The sequence below is a fragment of the Xyrauchen texanus genome, chromosome 24 (genome assembly GCF_025860055.1).
Source record: "Xyrauchen texanus isolate HMW12.3.18 chromosome 24, RBS_HiC_50CHRs, whole genome shotgun sequence".
Lineage (NCBI taxonomy): Eukaryota > Metazoa > Chordata > Actinopteri > Cypriniformes > Catostomidae > Xyrauchen > Xyrauchen texanus.
Window position 1 is genome coordinate 11,220,878 of NC_068299.1, and position 25,105 is coordinate 11,245,982.

The 25,105-nt window shown below is 37.0% G+C and overlaps 1 protein-coding gene and 1 pseudogene across 1 annotated transcript; both read left to right on the forward strand.

The window, feature by feature from the left end:
- The first annotated feature begins 150 nt into the window (after positions 1-150).
- Positions 151-13,466, forward strand: memo1 (mediator of cell motility 1). Its single transcript, XM_052090324.1, has 9 exons — positions 151-477; positions 3,527-3,608; positions 3,683-3,751; positions 4,143-4,255; positions 4,709-4,820; positions 6,001-6,143; positions 6,801-6,877; positions 7,744-7,848; positions 8,739-13,466. The coding sequence occupies exons 1-9, from the start codon at positions 417-419 to the stop codon at positions 8,868-8,870; spliced, it is 894 nt and encodes a 297-aa protein (XP_051946284.1). The 5' UTR covers positions 151-416; the 3' UTR covers positions 8,871-13,466.
- A 6,930-nt stretch (positions 13,467-20,396) lies between these two features.
- Positions 20,397-24,991, forward strand: LOC127617423 (3-oxo-5-alpha-steroid 4-dehydrogenase 2-like; annotated as a pseudogene).
- Positions 24,992-25,105: the final 114 nt, after the last annotated feature.

Below are 25,105 nucleotides of genomic sequence, written 5' to 3' on the forward strand. Positions count from 1 at the left end.
ATACCTTCTTTACATCTTTATCTTCTCAGACACGCCTTTATTTCCCCATCGACCAATCAGTCTCTCGTTTTAATCTGTCAATCAACTCTCCCCGCCCAGTTTTCTCAAGGAACGGAAGCCGAGTAAGGCCAAATCAGCCCACCCGGATAACAGAGACAAACTTGTCTGCGAGCGGATGAACTGGTCGGATCTTTGTTCTTCACAGCCAGACTAGCGACCTCTTTATATATTGGCGCTTCTTCACTTATATGCCTCAAATCTTTATAAACATTATATAACACTCTTTATCTGAGCTCGTAGCTTCAGTATAGGCTTGTAATTTTTTTTGTGCTAACATATTTACCAATTTTTTTAGTTAATTATTCCCTCCACCGACAAGGTTTAATTGGACCAAGATAGGCGCCGTGGGCACCAAGATGTCGAACCGGATGGTGTGCAGGGAAGCGAGCCACGCCGGCAGCTGGTACTCGGCCTCAGGTAGTACCAGAGTCCCGACAACGGCCCGGGCCCGAGGTCCGGCTGTAGCACAAGCCAGTGTCTGTGTGTGTTGTGAACCTAGTGAACCTAGTGAACTGCCTACCTAGGTAGCATTTTGGGGCATTGTAGGTCTTTGATGAGCCTGCCTATAATGGCAAAACATGCTGCCTAGTTAGGCAGCTCACTAGGTTGTAAGACGCAGGCTGAGAGGTCAGCTGGGAATTTTTAAATAGCAATGCTTAAAACGGTTTAAAGACCATAGGGCGTTTTTTTTTCCCTCTTGTTTTATTTATAAATGCTGTTCTGTTTTAAAATAATCCAGCTTCATTAACTCCGCAAACTAAAACACACCAAGTGTGTTTTTTAAAAGAGCACTTAAAAGATTCCTGTACTCACCAAACCAGTTAACAAAAATGTAAACTTAATCATAAAATGCAACGTAGTTTAGCTTCCCCTGACATCTAGATTTTATATTTTATGGATTAGTTAGTTATGTCATAATTAACTAATCCATACTAGATTTAAAAACCAACCAACTTTTTTTGTTGAGTGAATTAGAAACGCATTTAAATTCAAGGGCCAATGAGGTGGATTTAATTCAATCAGGCTGTGAGTTTTGTTGTGTTTCTGTTATTTGTATCTTCTCTGTGTGAATCAGCAGCTGAGAACAAAAACAGGCCAGCAGTTAGCTGTGTGTGAATCTCCACACTAACGTTTCCAGCCCCCACTTGTTGACTCAGAAATCTCAGCTGCAATTCAGTAGCTGGATTGACCCTGCTAACGGCTAATGCTATTTGATGAAGTGTATATATGATTCTTCTGGTTATGACAGTTGTGTATTCATGTAGAATAAAAACATGCTTTTCTTTTTTGTCAGTCCATCCATTTATTTTATCAATCAACATTCGTGTACTTTCCATTCTAGTAAATGCAGTAGCACATGAGTCCAGTGTTTTTATTTCTTTTCTTCTCATGCAGTAACAAAGGATTTTTGACAGAAGCTCTCCAGTGCAGCACACAAACACTGGATTATACTGTCATATATATATATACACACGCACACTGTAGTGTATGTAGTTCTAGCCTCTGTAAACATAATCTCCTGTCTAAAACTGATTTTTGAATATTTGCATTTGTGGTCTTGAAGGATTATTATATTAGGTCATTAATTAAAAAAAATATGCCAATAGAGAGCAGGACTCCTCATATATTGGCCTATTGTACAAAGGTTCCTGGGTTTTTCCTGGGAGGCAACATATGCCCTAACCCCACCCACATCTTAAATCCTAACCATATGAAGCCTGTAAGGCTGAGTAGTACCAATACAGGAACAACTGGAGACACCTTTCTCTCATAATTGGCTTTTGTTTTGTTTTTTTCCTCGCTAATTCCCGTCAAAAATCAAAGATGGCGCTGCTGGTCTAGTTTGGAGATCGTGGTCGGTAAATGTTCCCCAGCTATTAAGAATATGTTCTATGAATACTCTTTGAATCAAATGTCTAGCGATAGACCTATATTTTGAGATAATCGACGTTGGCCAATAACTATGTGGCCAAATGGTACATTAACAATTTGTGCCAGTTCCAAATTATGCCAAGTTTTGCAAACTGAATTGTTCTGTTTTTAAGTAGGCCTATTTGTGGTAAATTGCGATCAAAAAATGCCTGTTTATTTGTCATTTAAAATTAAACCTATGCTGTCATTTAAATGTATTATGCATATCAGCCATTGGCCACCCTGCTTTATTGATATCTGTACTGACATCCCCCATTAAAAAAAAAAAAAAACTCATCAGTCAACCACTATAAATAACTACTGTAGCATTTTCATCAGTATTCAGACCTGGCTGCTCTTGGGAATATTGTTAGTAATGTAATCTTATGATTCATTGCAGTTTAAAGATTCGATAGTTTACTGTTAAGATGTGACCAAACTGGTTGTAGTTTTACTGTGTTCTTTTACATAATCGCCTGTGTTGTTCAGTCCACCGGTCCTCAGGACTGTTATCTCTTCCTGTCAGACTGTGATAAATTCATTAGAATGGAGACAGTGATACTGTCTGAGGCTGAAAAGCTGCTGCAAACTGATGATTTCAGCACAGTAATGTCTCCTATTGAGTTGTTGTTTGTTTGATTTATGATGAGAACATTGGTTGTAAAAATTTTGACCAATGTTTAGTAGTGCTTGCAATCACTTGAGGATCATGAAAATTGTTCTTGAAATTTTCTCGATGCTTATTGTGCAAAATCGAATGTGATGTTCGAGGTTATAAGGGGAGGCTAAAGTGTGACTTCTGTTGATTGAATCAAATCTCCTCATCTCCATTCTAGGGAGAACTGCAAGGCAACACTATTAATTTTCCTCAAATATTCTAGTTAGGAGTGAACTTATAACCCTTAGTATGAAACTACTGCATTTATTTCAACCTGAAGTACTTAATGTGTACAGTCTCCATGCTAACAGCAATTGTAGCCTTAGGTGTGCAATCTTTTATTTGTTTTACAAATGCTACACTTTTTGAATGTAAAATTGATATTCAATTTGGAAATCTTAACATTCCATTGAAAGGTAAGCATTACAAATTTAACCAACATCATTTGTATATCTGAATTCTTATATCTTGTGTATGTTTAACCATTTATTTTCAATGGATAACAATCAGTGTATTGATTCTTTGGGAGCACTTAATAATAAAAGTGCTCTTGGGCAGCATGTATACATTTTTAACAAGGTCATTTTTTGTAATTGTTAGTAAAAATACAATTATTCATTGTTAGTTTATAGTGCATGAGTTAATGTTTACATATACATATGTTAAAATTAACATTATCCAAAATGTATAAATGTTGTAAAAGTATTGTTCATTGTAAGTTCATGTTAACGTGTTGTTTACAAATGTGACTTTAATTGTACTTTTAGAATAACCATGATATGAACCAATGATATGAAGCCACTTAAATAAGCTACCCCAGCGAGGTGTCGAAGTTGTCAAACGCTGTCTTTACCTATTCATTTTAATAATGCTATGCTTTTCTGTATTTGCATTTAGGATCCCAGCTTAACTCACAACTTGAGGGCTGGTTATCTCAAGCACAATCTACAGCAGGTCCAGCTAGAGCCATAATAGCTCCGTATGTGAAATTAAACAACAATTTCATTATATTTTAGTTGAGTTTCTGCATTCTTAGAGTGCTTTCCTTTGCAGGCATGCTGGCTACACTTACTGTGGTGCGTGTGCTGCTCATGCCTACAAGCAGGTGGACCCCTCTATTACGTAAGTGGCCCTGCTTCTTTAAATTCCCTTAAAGGTGCCCTTAGGACTATCCTCATGTGATCTTGTACTAACAATGACACCAGTCATTTACTTGCGGTCAGCTACGATTCACTGATTGAGTGAAAGTCCGATAATAGGGGTTGACTGAGATAAAATTTGTAGTATTTGGCTTATCATGTGATGTTCTCAACATGGTTGCTCCAATGAGGTGACCAGCTCTATGCAAAACAAAACAGCATATTTGTGGCCACTCATATGACTGGGGTCTTCAAGTACATCATTTTAAAAATACTTATTTTCTTTAGGGCTGAAACTTTTTTAACAAGGGAATATTTAGTAAGTGCACCTTAGAGTAGCTTTAGTTTACCTTGAGCATGCTCTTACCCCGCAGTCAGAGGGTGTTCATTCTCGGCCCCTCTCACCATGTGCCGCTGTCCCGCTGTGCCCTCTCCCCTGCTGAGGTCTACAGAACGCCACTGTACGACTTGAGGATTGACCAGAAGGGTAAGCAATCTCATTTCCTCCCTGCCCACTTACTAAACAAAAACCTGGGAAGAATTACACACCTATTGACAATGCACACAAGGTGTTTATCCAAATATTTGTTTTGCTTCTGACTCATTCGCTCTCAAACAGAGCTTTGCAGAAGAGATTGCGGCATTCCCATTTGCATGTCGGAAATGACTATATTTGATATAATACTGAATTCACATGATGCTGATAGTGTTCTGATAGCTGTTGCCATTGTCCATTAACATGGCAAATGTTCAATGTGCAACAGAAAAATGACATAGATAATCTGTTTGATTCTATTCACATTAATGAGGCTTTTATTTCAGTATTGTGGATTACTCATTCTGTTTGTAACTCCTCAATCCAAACCAATGATGTGAAAACATAAAAGGGATTTAAAGGACAGCATTCCCTTCCCCCATCTATCTCTTCTCTCTCTGGCAGTTTATGCTGATCTGTGGAAAACGGGCATGTTTGAGAGGATGAGTCTGCAAACAGATGAAGATGAACACAGTATTGAGATGCATCTGCCTTACACTGCTAAAGCCATGGAGAGGTAATGTCATTATCAGAAAAGTTAGCACATCAAAATTCTGGACAGACTGCACATTGAAGCCATTCAAAAAAAAATCTAGTGGTAGGATTTATCCAAAGTCACTTACAAGTGAGAAATAGATCAAATAATCTCAAAATCTTGTGTCAAGGCAGACAATACAATATGGAAGATGGAATATCTGCTAAAAGGAATAGTTCACCCAAAAATGAAAATTCTCTCATTACTTACCCTCATGCCATCTCAGATGTGTATGACCTTATTTTTTCTGCAGAACATAGATTTTTAGTGGAAAATCACCCAAATCCAATTGAATCCCTTCAGAAGACATGGATTTAACCACTGGAATCATATGGATTATTGTATGCTTACTTTGATGTGCTTTTTGGAGCTTCAAAGTTTTGGTCACCATTCAACTGCATTGAATGGACCTACAGAGCTGATATATTCCTCAAAATATCTTCATTTGTGTTCTGCAGAATACACATCTGGGATGGCATGAGGGTGAGTAAATGATGAGAGATTTGTAATTTTTTGGTGAACTGCTCCTTTAATAGAAGACATAATTGGCAAATTAATCAATTATCAAAATAGTTATTAGTTGTAGCCATACTGATTTGTATAATTGGCTTCCTGCTGAAGTATCTCTTCATAAGATATGCACTGCGTTTTTTTGGACAGCATCTGCCCAGCGAATAAATAGGATTGATCACAGATTTGCCTCATCTCTGCCAGAGCAGTGTTATTGACTGCATGCGCGAGAGCAGTGTTATTGACCGCATGCGCGAGACCAGTGTTATTGACCCGCAGTCCCAATCTAATGCGCATTCATCTCTGCCAGATCCACTTATTATGTTGTCAGGATCTGTTTACCCAGTGCAGTGCCTCTGATTATTTTGCCGTGATGAATGTTCTGTGATTTCTGAAGTTAGTAATGCAGGAACCAGCAACCGCTTCCATTATTCCATTAAAACTTTTTGAGTATGTGGGCATAGGAAAGTTAATGTCCCCTTAAACATTTTTGCTGAGCAACTGTAAAATTTCTATTGGCTTATATATCGTTTTTTAGAAACATTATAATGTCATACCTGTCAAATCCCAGCAGGGAGATTAGATCAGGCATGGCCACAATAGTTTTTGAATGATTTGGCAAATGATTCCATCTTTCGTTTCTCAATGACAGCCATAAAGATGAGTTCAGCATTGTCCCTGTGCTAGTGGGCGCTCTGAGTGAGTCTAAAGAGCAGGAATATGGCAAGCTGCTAAGCAAATACCTGGCCGACCCTTCCAATCTCTTCATCATCTCCTCTGACTTCTGCCACTGGGGTTTGTGTCAGCTCGCACACTTGGTTTATTTAATTATTAATCCTATTTATCACTCACCACTGTTAGTGAAGCTACTTTGAAACTCTTTCAAAGCTACTCATAATTTAAAGTAGATAAACTACAATCAAGTTCCCCTTTTGAAAACTGTAGGTTGTTATATATATTTTCAATCAGAGCTTTAATTCTCACACATTAAGGACCTCAATAGGGTGACGACATTTAACTTGAACTGAATAGAACAGGGCATTTTAGGAGATTGTGTGAGTATTACTTTGCCCAGCTGTAAAGCTGTGTGCAGTACTGTGTGACAAAATACCAACAACATAGTATTTTGTCACTTTACGCCACTGCTAATTTCTGGAAAACAAAAATAATGAATTTAGTTAATTTAGTAAATCGCTATTTCTAGTTAGTTTCTCCCCAAGCCTGTTGCCCATTGAGATGAAATGAGATCCACACCTCTTGACAGCAGTAAATACACAGACATTTTGCATGTACTCAGTGACAGGGTTTAAAGAATATATCAGGGCTGTATCCACTGAAAGCACTTTGTATCTATTCACTGTATCCACTTTTGAAGCTATGATCTGCTTAAATCATTCATTTCATAGGGTTTTTTCAAGTTCTGAAAGTCAGTCTGTTGTGTGTCTCATGTAGGTCAACGCTTCCGTTACACCTACTACGATGAAAGTCAAGGAGAGATCTACAGATCAATCGAGCACCTTGACAAAATGGTAAACCTGTTTTTGTTTTAGTTTTTTTGACTTTGGTGACTCAATGTTGGACATGGGGTTTACATGCAAGGGGGCCATTATAGGTTTGGATTCACAATGCGTTGCCATTTGCAATTGCTAATCCGATTGGAGGTTTTTAAAAAAAAAAAGGTGAGGAATCTTTCTCCAAGCTAGAGAGCCATTGTTGTGGTTACTTTGACATGGAAGCCTGTGATTCAGAGACAGACTTTAATACTTTCGACCCAAGACAGTTTGTCAAATAGAGTCTTGCCAACTGGTCCAAGTCCTTTAACCTCTGTATGGTCATTTATAATACTGGACAAGAATCAAGTTTGATCGAGAGCTCCTACAAGGAAATATGAATTTATTAGTGATTTTTTTTTATATATATATATATATATATATATATATATATATATATATATATATATATATATATATGTATCAGTAAGCAGCGCAGTCATTACTCAAAGTAACAATGAGCAAAACTTTTAAAGCCGTTACTAAACTTGGGTAATGACAATTTCTACATAAGTACATTTTTAACATTCAAATTTAAGTTTACATTAGTTTAAGAACTAGTATGAAGACCAATAAACAATAGAAGATATATAATTTAACATTAGCAAAACAAAATGTATTGTTAGTTCTAATGCATTAACTAATGTTAACACTTACAACCGTAATGTAAAATGTTACCTATTATTGTTACATCTAGTATTCTATAGTCTTTTGTTGTGCAATTGAACATTTTCAGAGCTTTTATCAATGTTACAACACTATTAATGTCAGTAATGATGTGGGGATCAAAAAAGGAAGGCTTTGTTGGTGTTGATGAAATACATGCATGTTAATTTCCTTTTTAGGGAATGGGAATTATAGAACAGTTGGACCCCATCTCCTTTAGCAATTATTTGAAGAAATATCATAATACTATTTGTGGTCGCCATCCCATCGGTGTTCTTCTAAATGTAAGTACCTAATGAATTATTCATTTTAACGGTTTCATGTATTTCCCTCGAGGCATTTTAGGAACCTCTTATTGACTTCACAGAGCACTGGCATAAAATAATGCCAGTAATGGTTTGTTCTTAAGCATGGTAATTAGTCTAGCTGTTGCAGAGCCCATCATTTTTATCCAACTTATTTCTCACCAACATTCTAGACTTTCATTATAAAGCTTTTAAAAGAATAGGTTGCCCAGAAATGATTAATCTTATTTACTCACCCTAATGTTGTTGCAAATCAAAATTAATTACTTCCGTAGAACATTAAAGGAGATGTCTTTGTCACCATTCACTTTTATTGCATTTTTTTACATTACAATGAAAATGAATGTTGACTGAGGCTAACATTCTGCCTAACATCTCATTTTGAGTCATAAGGCAAATGAGGCAGTGAGTATGCTGACTACCACCCCTGGAGTCATGAGTGAATCCAAGGCGTGCTGAGTATACACCAGCCAAAATGGCCCAGTTGCTGGGAAGGGTAGAGTCACATGGGGTAACCTCCTCGTGGTCGCTATAATGTGTTTCTCGCTCTCAGTGGGATTTGTGGTGAGTTGTGCATGGATGCCGCGGAGAATAGCGCGAAGCTTCCACACACGCAATGTCTCCGCGGTAACGCGCTCAACAAGCCACGTGATAAGATGCGTGGATTGATGGTCTCAGATGGAGGCAACTGAGATTCGTCGTCCTCCACCCGTATTGAGGCGAGTCACTATGTCACCACGAGGACTTAGAGCGCATTGGGAATTGGGCATTCCAAAATTGTGGGGGGAAAAAAAGATTAGTGTTATCAGTTTAAAAGTATCTTTAGTGTTACCTGCTTAACTTTGCCATGATTCGTCTCCCTCCACCAGGCTGTGGCGGAACTGAAAAAGAGCGGCATAGACATGAACTTCTCTTTCCTAAACTATGCTCAGTCGAGCCAGTGCCGAAACTGGTCGGACAGTTCAGTGAGTTACGCTGCTGGAGCTCTCATCGTTCATTGAGGTGAACTCTCCCGGAAGCCACAGAAGCCTCTTAGAAGACCCCAGAATCCTGCCCCACCTCTCTTCCCTGTTCTTGACCATATATCCCCATACCCTCCTCACTCCCTGCCTCTTTTGTAGAAAGGACGTAAGAAGCTTGTCGCAGCTGGGATCCACACCTTGAGTCCAGATGTAACTAGTTACTAACCTCCTCTACCTTTCCTTACCCGCCTTTACTCTGTTTTTCCAGGTGAGACAACTTGGATTATGCTATAGCTTGAAATGCAGTCAGTTTTTGGGTGTTGCAAGGTCAGGTTTTTGGTTGGATTTTGTTTTGTTATGGAAGGGTCTTAATGAGGCATCAATCTGCTCTTTAACCTCCAGGGACTTTAGGTGTCCAGCAAGACCTTGTGTAATTTAAAAGTTTAAATAAAAGAAAAAAATCCATATTGACATTGCAATGTTTATGCAAGTCTGCATATATAATCTACATTAAAAGTGACATATCTTGTGTAATGAGAAAGTAATGAGAAAGGAATTTAATGACAGCAACACACTCTCCATGCACACCCTGATATTTGTAGTAATAACCTCTGCATCGGTCCTCATAAGCCTACGGTTGTAGTTTTTAACAAAAGGGCTACACAATACCACTAACCCACCACTGTACCGGATATACCAAAAAAATTTTTTTTTAAAGCTAAACTTTTGTTGTAGTCAAATTAAAGTCTGTTCTCTGATTCTTAATTTGTTCTGTTTATTTTTCCCTTTATTGTTACCACTATTTCCCATTGTTTTATACCGTTAAATACTGTTTTTAACCTTGAACTTTATTATGCTTTTGTTTAACATATAATCACAAACTGTGTGGTAGCATAAACGGAGAGTATTGTCTTCTGAAGTGCAGTACATTTGAGTTAAAGGAATGTTCCAGGATCAGTACGTGTTAAGCTCTAAGAACAACATTTGTGTCTTTATGTTGATTACCATAAAAATCTAATTTCGATGCATTGCTCGTTTATTTAATAAAACAATAAAAAAAAAATTATCATGTTTACATTAAGGTGCTTTCTAGAGATGGAGTACTTGAGTCCGAGCCACCAGTCGAATTTACTCAGACTTGACTCTGACTTGAGCCTTTCAAACAAATAAATAGCATAACATAAGGTGACCATACGTCCCCTTATCCCATTTTTTAAGACGTGAAAAAAGTGTCTGGACAGGATTTCAAAATTGCCTCTAAATATTTGGCTTTATCTTTATATTGATGTGCTCTGTGCGGGAAAGAGATCGCCATTCGCCGGACGTGCTCTGCCGCTCTCATCCAGAAATATCAATAACATAAGTAGACCTTAAAAAGTACGTTTCTCAACTGCAAATTATTAAATAGAACACATGTTTTATCAGACTCATGCTTACTGCACAAAGTCATTTCTAACTGAAAATGTTGACTATATAGAGACAAAATCAAATGTACTATGTATCAGGGACATTTAAACTAATATGATGGATGAAGTAGACTATTATGGAAACTGTACAACTCAGTCCATCACATATTTGTAGCGCAACCTCTGTGTGTTACCTGTAAAGCTGGCACTTGCATTTTAGTGGCAAAAAAGTCTATTCTCTATAGAGGGGAGAAGTCTCTATTCACCTATTATAATAATATAATGTGAAACTAACGAAACATCAGCCCAAGGTGAGTTTTATCTTGACTTTAGGGAAGAAGGCCACACCTGGACACAGCAGAGGACTGAAATGTTTGAAGTATAGCATTGTAGAATATAAATATTTTTCAATGGTATCTTTTCTGTTTTTATTTTGTTGTATTTAATTTTATAGGCATTATTAAAAGTTTTAATATGACCATTTATTAAATGTATTTCACCCATAAATTTAGATAAAGCTAAACTAAATTGAATGGACAAATTAATAACTCTGTATTATTTCGCTATAATGATTAATGCACCTTTCACTTTGGTGAATGTTTGAGTGGAGGAAAAAAGCAACAAATAATAGAAATGTCAACAGAACGCAATAAGAAGTGTGTTGAAGTGTGTCTTCATACACTTAAAGCATAAATTTGTTCAACAGGATACTAATAATTTATTTTTTTTGCATTTATATTGACAAATTGTATTTCTTAGTTGTGAAGGTTAAAATAAGCTAAAAATATTATTTTCATAATTTACGGATACAATTTTAATTCAGATTTTTGAACAGATTAATTCGGACTCTGGCCCTTTTGGACTCGGACTCGATGGTTTAAAGACTCAGACTTGACTCTGACTCAACTTAGGTGGACTCAAACCCAACACTAGCACTTGCAATGCAAGTGAATGGTCCAGTCCATTAACATTAAAAACCGTTTCAAAAGAACAGCCACAAGACGTAAACATTATAAAGTTTATTTGATTGTGCTAAAATCGCTTAATAACCTTGTCTGTGTAAAGTTATGTCCAGTATTACAACTTGGTTTTCATGACAACATTACAGCCAGGTAATAGCCTTTAACCTGGTGAACACCATAATGCTGGTAAATCTGATTTTATCACGTTAAGTCAAATTGATTTGTATAGTGCTTTTCACAAAAGGCATTGTTTCAAAGCAGCTGTATATGAAATTATGGTATATCAGAAAATGTATGAATATAATGCCAAGATTAGTTATGTTTAGAACTATTAGTGGTTAAAATGAGTAAACTAAGTGTTATAGGTCAAGGGTTAAACAAAATTATTTAGTATGAACTATAAGTTTTAGTATTAAATTCTTTGAAGGCATCCCGAATGAACTGAGGAAATACATGTAGATGCATTGTCCATTGATTTGGGCCGATGAATGCTTTTGTTAGTGGTTAATTCATTTTCTATGTAGTTGAGGAGCATCGCAGTCCAGCTGGATATAATTTTGGTGAACTCCATCCTGAGTCCATACTTCAGAAAGAGGCTCATGTAGAATCCCATGTCTTTGAGTTTGCATTATTTCATACTCCGTGAAGTCTGTCTTAGTAGACTGAAGTCTGGCTGGCACATGCTGCAGTTGGTCATCACTCAGTGATAAATCCAGAGGTTTAGACAGAGAAAGAAATAGAATAAAATTAGCGTAGATGCCATTCACTTTAAAGCAGGGTTAAAGAATAAGATAAGTGTTTTTGGTTCCGGCAGACCTAACCAAAGCAGAATAACTATGAATTGTGGGATATATTAGGTGTATGCCTGGCTGAATAGATAGGTCTTTAGTCTAGACTTAAACTGAGAGAGTGTGTCTGAGTTCTGAACAGTGCTAGAAGTCCATAGTTTAGGAGCCAAATATTAAAATGATCTCCCTCCTTTTGTGGATTTTGATATTCTCTGTATTGTTAACAGGCCTGAGTTTTATCACACCTATATGGCTGTAATTTTGAAATGTATACTTTTGTATTTATGGCCTGACCCCATTCACTTCTATTGTAATTGCCTTACTCTAACCATGACTTTTGCTTTTATATATAAACAAGGGACGAGTCAAAATGATTTTTTGTGTTAATCAACATTAGGCCACAAAAGCTGTCGATTAAACTTAAAGGAATAGTTCACCCCAAAAAAAAACTCACCCTCATGCCATCCCAGATGTGCATGACTTTCTTTCTTCAGCTGAACACAAACGAAGATTTTTTGATCTTCGTATGTGTTCTGCAGAAGAAAGAGTCATACACATCTTGGATGGCATAAAGGTGAGTAAATGTTGAGAGAATTTTAATTTTTGTGTGAACTATCCCTTTAACTTGTTTGAACCCAGAACATTCCTTGGGGCTTGAGACAAAATTACAAGGGTGAGCTCTCTCCTCCATACTCCATGTCTCCAGAATCCTCTTATTCTTCTTAATTGTTTTAATTTTCCATAATTAGCAGACATGATTAATAGCTGACCAGTAGTTAGTGATGCACACCCATATCGAGGAACTGCCAGAGGTGCAGTTTTGAGTCCCACTTTCTTGGCTTAGGCATTTGTCTAGCTTTCCTCTTAACCTATCTACTCCAGGCCTCCCAAAGAGCACAATGCAGCGAGATCTCCACCGTACACTTGGTCACCATGTGAGGGAAAATGGCAAAAACTCTCTATATCCCCGTTGAGGTTTGAGTGTCTTAAACCAGATCCTCAAACAGAAATCAAAGCATGTCATAACATGCAAATGTGCCTTGGGTCAGTGTTAAACATTTATTTTTTTGTCCTGTGCTTTCCACCCTCCAGCTACCCAAGGTCAGAAAGGACTTGATTTAGTCTGTCTTTAACTGCATTGGATCAGTTTTCACTGTACAAAGTAGAAGGGATCATCAGCTTCACCAGTTCATTGTCAGAGAGCCCAGCCCAACACCTGTTCTGGAGAATTATTCTCATACTGTACTGTTAGAACTGTTTAAGTTTTTATGTTGGTGCCGTTGTTTATCATTCTAACTATTACTGCATTGAAAATAGCAGTTCACACATTGTCAAACCTATGTCAGAATCAACTGAAGCGCTCCTTAGCGGAGTCATTTTTGAATCTCAGGTTATATTGAAGCATTACAGAATTCTCGCCAGATATAACTAAAGGGTCATGGCTGATGTTGCAAAAAAAAACAAACAATAAAGTGTAAAGACAAAAGTTACAATGCTGTGGTGTTTTGATTTTTGCCATTTCTTTTTATGTTTCTGATGCTTTACAGCTTTTGTGACATTTTAAGGAGTCGTTTGTACGAAGTCTTTAACAAGATTAAAGGGATAGTTCACCCAAAAATGTAAATGATCTCACCCTCACGGCATCCCAGATGTGTATGACTTCCTTTCTTCTGAAGAACACAAGCAAAGATTTTTAGAACAATATCTCAGCTCTGTTGGTCCTTACAATGGAAATGAATGGTGGTCAGACCTTTTTATCTTTAAAAATCATAAAGGAAACATAGAAGTTATCTATAAGACTCCAGTAATTTAATTAATGTTATCAGAAGTGATATAATAGGTGTGGTGTGAAACAGATAAAAATGTAAGTACATTTTTAACCCTAAATCTCCACTTTCACTTTTACAGCTGAACGTCACATGTAGTGCCTTTTTAATTTCACATGCACGTCTGAAAGGGAAAGTTAAAGTGGAGATTTTATGTTAAAAGTGGTTTAAATATTGTTCTGTTTCTCACCCACACCTATTATATCGCTTCAGATGATATGGATTTAAACACTGGAGTCATATGGATTACTTTTATGTTTCCTTAATGTGATTTTTGGAGCTACAAAGGTCTGATCACCTTTTACTTGCATTGTATGGACCTACAGAGCTGAAATATTTTTCTAAAATTCGTTATTTGTGTTCTGCTGAAGAGAGAAAGTCGTACACATCTGGGATGGCATGAGGGCAAGTATATGAAAAGAGGATTTGAATTTTTGGGTGAACTATCCCTTTAACATGGCAGCAGCCTTATATTAAAACATGAGGCAGTATGTCCCATTTGCATAGTATAGTGACAAAGATTTAAATGAATAAAACACATAATATGAAGTCCTTTTCCTGTGCTCTGCCTTGCCCATCCAATCCAGTCTTCACATTAACATGCTTATATTTTAAATTTGATTTTACATTTTAACTGTGCTATGCTTGCAAAAGAACTTGATCTCTGCTTATTTCTTTTGATAAATTTACACTGATCAGCCACAAAATTAAAACCACCTGCCTAATATCGTGTAGGTCCCCCTCATGTCGCCAAAACAGCTCTGACCCATCGAGGCATGGACTCCACAAGACTTCTGAAGGTGTCCCGTGGTATCTGGCACTAAGACAGATCCTTTAAGTCTTGTAAGTTGTTAGGTGGGGCCTCCATGGATCGGACTTGTTGGTCCAGCACATCCCATAGATGCTCAATCGGATTGAAAATTGGGGAATTTGGAGGCAAAGTCAACACCTTGAACTCTTTGTCATGTTCCTCAAACCATTCCTGAACAATTTTTGCAGTGTGGCAGGGTGCATTACCCTGCTGAAAGAGGCCACTGCCTTCAGGGAATACAGTTGCAATGAAGAAGTGTACATGGTCTGCAACAGTCTTTAGGTAGGTGTCAAAGTAACATGCACATTAATGCCAAGACCCAAGGTTTCCCAGCAGAACATTGCACAGAGCATCACACTGCCTTGGACTTCTTCCCATGGTGCATCCTGCTGCCATCACTTCCCCAGGTAAATGATGCACACGCACCCGGCCGTCCTCATGATCTAAAATAAAATGTGATTCATCAGACCAGGCCACATTCTTCCATTTTTCCATAGTCCAGTTCTGACGCTCACATGCCCATTGTAGGAGCTTTCGGCAGTGGACAGGGGTCAGCATGGGCACTCTGACCAGTCTATGGCTATGCGGCACTGTGTTCTGACACCTTTCTATCATGCCTAGCATTACGTTTTTCAGCAATTTGTGCTACAGTAGCTCTTCTGTGGGATCGGACCAGACAGGCTAGCCTTCGCTCTACACGCGCATCAATGAGTCTTGGGTGCACACGACCCTGTTGCCTGTTCACCGGTTGTCCTTCCTTGGACCACTTTTGATAGTTACTAACCACTGCATACCGGGTTACCCCACAAGACCTGCCGTTTTGGAAATGCTCTGACCAGGTAGTCTAGCCATCACAATTTGGCCCTTGACAAAAGTCACTCAGATCCTTACGCTTGTCCATTTTTCCTGCTTCCAACACATGAAATTCAAGAACTGAATGTTCATTTGCTGCCTAATATATACCACCACTACAGATTACAAAATATATACTGTAAAATGTAATTTGTAATGGATTACATTAGATTATTCAAGGTCAGTAACGTATTCTAAATACTTTGGATTACTTCTTCAGCACTGGTAGATCACATCATCATTTATATGTAGAAATGTTTTCCATCTGAAAGGACTAAATATGAAATGAAACAAATGACAATAAAATGCAAAGTAATCTCTTCAGTAATCAAAATACTTTATGAATGTAACTATTCTAAATACCAATTATTTAAATTGTAACTGTAGTGGAATACAGTTACTTGTATTTTGTATTTTAAATATGTATTTTGTTACTCCCAACAATGTTGATAGGTGCCATTGAAACGAGACAATAAATGCTATTCACTCCACCTGTCAGTGGTTTTAATGTTGTGGTTGATCAGTTGTAGACTGCTTTAGTCATTATGGAAAGTAAAACCATCAAAAATATTTCCAAATTCCCCATAAACATTAATTATTCAAGGAAGTTCAGTTTCTGGTTCGGAGTGTCTAAAAATAGAAAACTAGTTTTATGTTCCATTCAAGAAAATTTGAATAATACATTGTGTAATAAATAACCAAATCATGTAATAATAGAAACTGTGGTCAAATTAATTGGCAAACGATTAGCACCATCTTGAATGGAGCTAATTACAAACCTATAGCCTTTCAAGAATTATTTATTTTATCAGGTATAAGAAGGAAAAGCTCTACTGGTCACACACATGCAGTCTAAGCATCTAAGATGTTGTGCAACAAGCTTTCATTCAAGCACAGTATCTATTCAAACTCCAGCAACACAAACTCATTTCATTTGATTGCACATAAACCCTGTGTAATAGAGGTGTGTTTTCTCCCTTTTTTGCATTGGCTGTAATTCGACTTCTAATTCTGTTTCCCAGGCTTTTTCTTGGATCCCTAATTGAAATGTGGGTTTTGGTTTCATTCTGTGTAAAATGTTTTGCACATTTAAAAAAAAAAAAAAGAATTCTAATGGGAAAAGGAGATGGATATTCCCATTCATTGGTCCAACTGAATATATCTCACTTCATCAATCTGTTTTCAGTTTAGCAGTGCTGACATTTCAAAATCTCTTGAGCCATTTGAGGTTGCATTTAACATGTTCGGGTGAGGTGGACTTTGTTGAGTTGGTTTGGACACAGGTGTCAGCTGTGGTGACTACAAGTTTCTTCTTCAAAAATGACTTTAATGTTGGTCTCAAGGTTACATCATGCTCTGAGATGAAAAAATACTCAGACAACTTTTGAAAGTGAGCTTGTCGTTTAAAAACCATCAAAAATAAGATATCCAATGGTTTGTTACGATGTGTTTTTATTATTGTTTTATTTTGGCAGAGCAGGTAAATATACTCAACATCCATCAAAATTATATTTGTTCACTTTTGGCTGTTAAAACAACTTTTAAGCGTTTTGTTGGAAACAAAACGCTATTTGTTGGAATAGTCTTGCATCTTGTTATTTTAAGTCACTTTTATTGAGTGACTGCATTAGTGACATAAACATCCAGAGGTTATTGGTAGCTAATATGGCTAAAGGGTGTGAGGGGAAATATTTGGGCGTACTTCCAGCTGTTTGACAGAGATTCCTACATCCACACCATTCATGCAATATTCTCTCAGTGGGTGCTCTCTTAAATACAGGAAATTTAGAAGTAGATGCATGCTTTTTTAAAAGTTATTATGCATTATAACCTCAGGGTTGCATGATTTGAAATTTCTAATCTACAAATTTGGATTGTTTAAAAGACTGACAAACAATGATCATGCCAGACTGTTTAGGAAAACACACATGTCCTGAGAGGAGATTCCCTTTGAAAGGTGTTAATATACAGTGAGGAAAATAAGTATTTGAACACCCTGCTATTTTGCAAGTTCTCCCACTTAGAAATCATGGAGGGGTCTGAAATTGTCATCGTAGGTGCATGTCCACTGTGAGAGACATAATCTAAAAAAAAAATCCAGAAATCACAATGTATGATTCTTTAACTATTTATTTGTATGATACAGCTGCAAATAAGTATTTGAACACCTGTCTATCAGCTAGAATTCTGACCCTCAAAGAACTGTTAGTCTGCCTTTAAAATGTCCACCTCCACTCCATTTATTATCCTAAATTAGATGCACCTGTTTGAGGTCGTTAGCTGCATAAAGACACCTGTCCACCCCATACAATCAGTAAGAATCCAACTACTAACATGGCCAAGACCAAAGAGCTGTCCAAAGACACTAGAGACAAAATTGTACACCTCCACAAGGCTGGAAAGGGCTACGGGGAAATTGCCAAGCAGCTTGGTGAAAAAAGGTCCACTGTTGGAGCAATCATTAGAAAATGGAAGAAGCTAAACATGACTGTCAATCTCCCTCAGACTGGGGCTCCGTGCAAGATCTCACCTCGTGGGGTCTCAATGATCCTAAGAAAGGTGAAAAATCAGCCCAGAACTACACGGGAGGAGCTGGTCAATGACCTGAAAAGAGCTGGGACCACCGTTTCCAAGGTTACTGTTGGTAATACACTAAGACGTCACGGTTTGAAATCATGCATGGCACGGAAGGTTCCCCTGCTTAAACCAGCACATGTCAAGGCCCGTCTTAAGTTTGCCAATGACCATTTGGATGATCCAGAGGAGTCATGGGAGAAAGTCATGTGGTCAGATGAGACCTTTTGGTCATAATTCCACTAACCGTGTTTGGAGGAAGAAGAATGATGAGTACCATCCCAAGAACACCATCCCTACTGTGAAGCATGGGGGTGGTAGCATCATGCTTTGGGGGTGTTTTTCTGCACATGGGACAGGGCTGACTGCACTGTATTAAGGAGAGGATGACCGGGGCCATGTATTGCGAGATTTTGGGGAACAACCTCCTTCCCTCAGTTAGAGCATTGAAGATGGGTCGAGGCTGGGGCTTCCAACATGACAATGACCCGAAGCACACAGCCAGGATAACCAAGGAGTGGCTCTGTAAGAAGCATATCAAGGTTCTGGCGTGGCCTAGCCAGTCTCCAGACCTAAACCCAATAGAGAATCTTTGGAGGGAGCTCAAACTCCGTGTTTCTCAGCGACAGCCCAGAAACCTGACTGATCTAGAGAAGATCTGTGTGGAGGAGTGGGCCACAATCCCTCCTGCAGTGTGTGCAAACCTGGTGAAAAAACTACAGGAAACGTTTAATTGCAAACAAAGGCTACTGTACCAAATATTAACATTGATTTTCTCAGGTGTTCAAATACTTATTTGCTGCTGTATCATACAAATAAATAGTTAAAAAATCATACATTGTGATTTCTGGATTTTTTTTTTAGATTATGTCTCTCACAGTGGACATGCACCTACGATGACAATTTCAGACCCCTCCATGATTTCTAAGTGGGAGAACTTGCAAAATAGCAGGGTGTTCAAATACTTATTTTCCTCACTGTATATGCCAACACATGCAGCAAAGAAAAAACACAATTGCATTTGAAAATTGTCTTTTCTCTTACTTGAATATTTTAAATAAGTCCTTTTGCCCAGCTTTTCATGTTTAGATTTGTACAAACAGGTCAAAGAAAGTTACTGTATTTTTATATTAGTCATATAAAAATTGACATGGTCCAATAACAAAAAGGAGACAAATCATCTGTTCATCTTGTTTGAACACAAAACACAGTATTAGGCATGTAGCAGGTACACAACAACAGAGTGCGGACAAAAGGATTCACTAAGCCTTATCAATAAATAAATAAAATAGTAATTCATGTTATTTGAAAACCAATGCTTGTTCATTGTCACAACTCACTAGTGTGATCAGCCTAAATATATTTATAATATTAAAAAAAAATAATTACATTTGTACCTTTCTAAAGCTGTACATAAGTAAAAGTCTTAAGATTTAACACGATGTCAATACAGTATGCTGTACGTTTCAGCATACATTCAAATGCATGAAAATGTATGTGCAAACGTTACATACATACAATGTTGGGTGTAATCTGATTACAAAGTAATTCGTTACTAAAATCAAATGACTTTTAAAGTCTAACAGTATTGTAACACATTCATTTCTACATTATTGAAATCAGATTACAGTTACTGACTTTCAATTACGTTGGAAAAAAGTTGGAAAAATGACATTATTTCTGTTGAATACATTTAAAATATGAATTATGTTAATATGAACTTAGAAGCAGAGTAATTAAGTAGTAATGTGATTACTTTTCCCACAACGTAACCAGTGATCTCATTACAATTTTAGAGAAGTAATTATGTCATATGTAGTGGATTATGTTTTTTGAGTAACTTTTCCGATACTACGAACAAATACATATATGAATACTGAGATCAGGCTGCACTACCAGTGCATTAGTGGAAAAGCTCTTTTTAGTAAAATACATTTACAAAATTGTACAAAATTGAGATGCAGTTTTTAGACCATATACAAACTGACTCAAACATTGCTCACAACTCATCACCAGTTCATTACTGGAAAAACAAAATGGAAATCTCTTTCAGAAAGGCATTCTCACATTACAGCAGGGTGCATGCTGCAGCATGGTTAGGACTCCACTTTCCCTCTGATTTTTGGGAGGAGCTGCTTTGAGACACTGTGTTAGCAGAACTCTGGTGAGGGGTTAAGTGGGGAGATCTGGCAGTAGACTCAAGCCAGGTCTGGAATTGGACAGATAGCCGAGCTTCATGAAGTGTCAGGAGCTCCTGGTGCAGGGCCTGAGTTTGAGGATGACCCTGAGTGGGGTTATACACTTTATTTGTATCATGAAGTCTCATGCTATATATATGGCCACTGCATGGACACCTCTACCAGCCCAGTGATGGTGCCCACGATGCTCGCCTGGTTCCTCAAGGAGCTTCCTACTCCGGTGATGCCCCTACTTTTGCTGCTGATCACCGATGGGTACCATAGCATTGGGAAACACCTGATGCTCTGGACCTTCTGCCTGCACTACTTTCAAAGGTACTTTGCATTTAAACGCAGGAGAACATTGGTGGTGCTAAAAAAGAATTCACAATTTACAGTTGCACATACTAATGAGAACTTTAAAAGAACAGATCAACAGAACGTATGTTTGCATACATAGAACCCCCTACATTGCAACTATGTACTTGGACATGTTGGAGTACATTTCTAATGCTACTCTTCACTTGTTTAGCTGATTTCAAATAAAATTGCAACTGCACAAAACTTTCTAGCTTACTCAAAGCAAATGAAGACAAAATTCTATTAAAGGAATATTCCAGGTTCAATACAAGTTAAGGTCCATCGACAGCATTTGTGGCAAAATGTTGATTACCACAAAAATCAATTTCGACTCATCCTTCCTTTTCTGTCAAAAAAAAGGAAAAATCTGGGTTACAGTGAGGCTCTACAACAGAAGTGAACGGGGCCAATCGGGAAACATTAAAATGTAACAAGATGTAAGCAATATGTATGTTAACATGATTATAGTGTGTGATAAAGTTAGATACAATTTTACAACTTTGTTGCCATGATATGACAAAAAATGTCAAAATGAAGATTTAAATAACTTTACAGCTCAAATAATACACAAGTTTTAACAGAAGAATTAATGTGAGTGCTTTAATAAAATAAATAGCTTCACATTTCTGCCTTTAAACCCTTATAAAAATGTGCCCCATTCACTTCCATTGTAGTTGTCTCACTGTTACCTCGATATTTGCTCATTTTTACGAAAAAGAGGCACGAGTCTATATCATTTTTGTGGTAATCAACATTATGTCACAAATGCTGTTGATTGAGCATCTTGTGAAAGTGCTTTAATGAAAGAAAACCTGTCCTTGTGTACAAAATGAGTTAACAGAGTTAATGTCACAAATTCGCTTATTTGACTACTGATCACGACATTGTGTGGAATCTTAATCGTCTACTTAATCCAAAGACAAAAGACAATGTACTGGTTGGAATGTTCCAGATTCCTTTTTTATTGATTTTTATGCTGTTTACCCATAAGTCAAAGCTGCAGAAAATGCGATGGCAGAGATTTGTTCAAATTCGAGCAGATCTGATCTGTAATTATGAGAGGGACAAAACCTGGTGAGAGCATGAATAGTTCAGCAGAGGTGTGATCTGTACAAAGCACAACCGGTTTGTGAGCAGATGTTGAGACACAAAACCCTTTCAATCACAAATGAAGTGTAATGGTCTGCATGCAGGCTAAATCTGAGCGCAGAGCTCAGCATGAATCTAATACATGTTATTAGACTCCGCAAGTAAAGATGCCACATGCTATCCTCCATATACTTAGTTTTGCAAGTATGGTAATACCGGTAAGCTTCATATTTACCTATGTGACAATTCAGATCATACAAAGTATGATATGTTTTTGTAACATCCTGGTTTCCAGGAGCTGCATCTACTCTCTGTTTACCAAAGAATGAACATATCCATTCAACATTATGCTGTCTGGGATGGTGTTTTGCTCTATTAATGGCTTCCTGCATGCACACTACCTATTTGTGCTACATATCAAAACACGTGGATCTCTGATGGTCGCTTATTAGCTGGTAAATCTCAATTACTGAATTAACAAATTGATTTTAATTTATTATGTAAGGGTTAACTTACAGTCCATTTGTCATTATCGCAAAATAAACCCAGAAAGGGATATTAGAACTTTTTTCATCCTGAATGATTTTTTGTGATAATGACTGACTGATTGGTCATTTTCCTGCTTGCATGACTATTTGTCAACGAAATAAATGCATGGACATGAAATATTAATTTATGTTTGAATACTTTTCTTGAAAAAAAAAAAGAATTTAATTAATTATCTTACAATTATGCGGTAATTATGCCAAAATATTTTACTGCAGATTATTCTACTGCAAATGTTACATACATACTATGTTGAGTGTAATCTGATTACAAAGTAATTAGTTACTAAAATCAAATGACTTTTAAAGTCTAACAGTATTGTAACACATTAATTTCTTCATTATTGTAATCAGATTACAGTTACTGTTTTACTACAAGTATTCTAGAGAGCCATGTAATACATTGTAATAATTAATTGTAATGTTAATAGCAGAGTTTTAGAGCACTGTAGCATGGCATTTGGAGCAAAAGTTATATTTTTTTAAAGATTTTGTTTTCCTGTATATTTTCTAGGTTTGATTCTATATTTTTCACTGGAATGGGGATCAATATTCACAGAGAACACATACTTTTTAACTTGAGAAAACCTGGGGAAATCTCAAGAATCGTTTTGATGTGAGCCTCTTAAAATCATAGTTCACCCAAAATGAAAATTCTATCATAATCTAATCACCTTCTATTTGTCCAAACCAGTATAACTTTCTTCTGTGGAACACAGTCACCAATCACTTTCGTTGCATCTTTTTTTTTTACACAATGAAAGTGAATGATTACTGATGATCTCATTTTGTGTTCCATGGAAAGGAAAGTCATATGGCTTTGGAACAACACAAGGGTGATAAAATGACACTTTTTTTATTTATGCATGAACTATCCCTTTAATCTGCACATCTCAGTCTGTGTAAGAAAACTGCAATTAGCTTCCTTGAATAAACCCTGGACTGATTTATGTGTTTGTTTTTAATGCAGGTGGCTTGTTTGAGCATGTGTCTGGAGCTAATTTATTTGGGGAAATTGTAGAGTGGCTGGGCTACACGGTTACTACCTCATCTTTACCCACATATGCTTCATAGACCCGAGAGCTTATCATCATCATCACAGGTAAAGAGTACTTCACTAAATCCAATAAAACCAATGATTCAAATGTTTGTCAAACTGCAGATCTGTGCAAGGGTTTGAACCATGTATTTAGTTTGTTCAGTGAGTTAGTTTTGACAGTACAATGCTGTAACACACTGAAATGAGTCTTGGAAAAAGACATTTGGCTTCTATAATGTGTTCCAGGTTCTATAACGAGAGGTTCAAAGATTTCCCCAGATCAAGATCTCTCATACCTTCATATTCTGAAGCGCCATTGTCACGTTTAACCCTACATTCTGACAGATTCCAACTAAGAATTCATCTTCTCAATTAAAGCCCTGTTCACCTGCACTTCTGGTTTGTTTTCTTTATCTGATTTCTTACAGTATGCAGGAATCGTTGCCACAAAATGATACTGCTATTAGTATGATTTGAAACTGTTACAAGTGTTTGTAAAAGTTTTTTACCTTCCATGGACAAAAAAGGAGACGTTAGGCAGAATTATCAGACTCGATCACCATTTACTTTCCTTGTATGGAAAAAAGGCTGTAAGTCCCTTACATTCAGTCCAACATCTTCTTTAGTACTCCACGGAAAGTCAGTCGTACAGGTTTAGAAGAAAGTGTGGCTGAGTAAATGATTACAGAATTTTCTTTTTTTGGTGAACTATCCCTCAAATAAAATAACAGGCTACTTTATTGATTTAGACTGTTAATTTTAGTATTGATATTTTATTCCATTATTGTAAATGCTTCTGTTTTTTCCCTATCTACACTTTATAATCAATTAAAAGGTGTTTTTTTACTTGTTGCATATTGATGTGTATAGACAGACATCCAGACAGACTGGAAAAGCCATTTTCCCAAGAGCACTGAAAAGTGTCTAGTTCAATACTTGGCTGCGTATTCTTTGCATTTATTGACAGTCTAAAGTCTGGGTTCTTAGACATCACTTTGTTCAAAATGCGTCGAGATCTATAGCCAACAGTTAACTATTATCACTGTCTTTAGGATCTCATTTAAAGTACTTAGCACAAAGTCTGTATGTAATGTCGATTGAAACTTTGTATGTACATTTTTAAGGTCAACATGAAATCAAAATTGACCCTACTGAATGCTTTTAATAACATTCCTAGTCTTGTGCATTATTCATCAGTGCATGCTATTGCGAAGAAAAAAACGTCCTTTGTAATCTTTCATCAAAATGTAATATCTTGCGCTTTCACTGAAGCTATTTCCATTTTGCTATCACAAAAGCCACTAAGTTTCCAATCAATTCTCATTTTTCATTATTTTATATCATGTTTCACTCAGAATTGTCACAATACTAACGTAAAATGTGGTGAGAATATTTCATGGTGACTTTAGCCCATTTGCCAATGTAAACGTAACAGAATGTCAAAATGCTTTTGGTGTCCTCATTAAAGCTAACAATTTTAACTCTACCCCACTGGCATTGCACCATAACAAGCTCAAAGGAGCATTTTTAATCATGTGCACAGGGTCTCTCTCTGACTACATCTAGTGTTGATCCCTGAGAACTACAGCTACAAAAAAAAACACATATAAATGATTTTCTAGATCACGGGTCAACAACCTTTTTGATACGGAGTGCCATTTTTTATTTTCCTGGTTAATGGCTGTGCCAACGTCCACCCCAAAATGTTTCTATTTTGCATTTTTCTAATTTAATCGTTTATATTTCATTACAAATGATATTATCAGCATAACAGTTTGAGTGAAATTTTTGTGCAAAACCCAATGATTGTGATATAATCATGAACCTGAATGTGAATTTTCACAG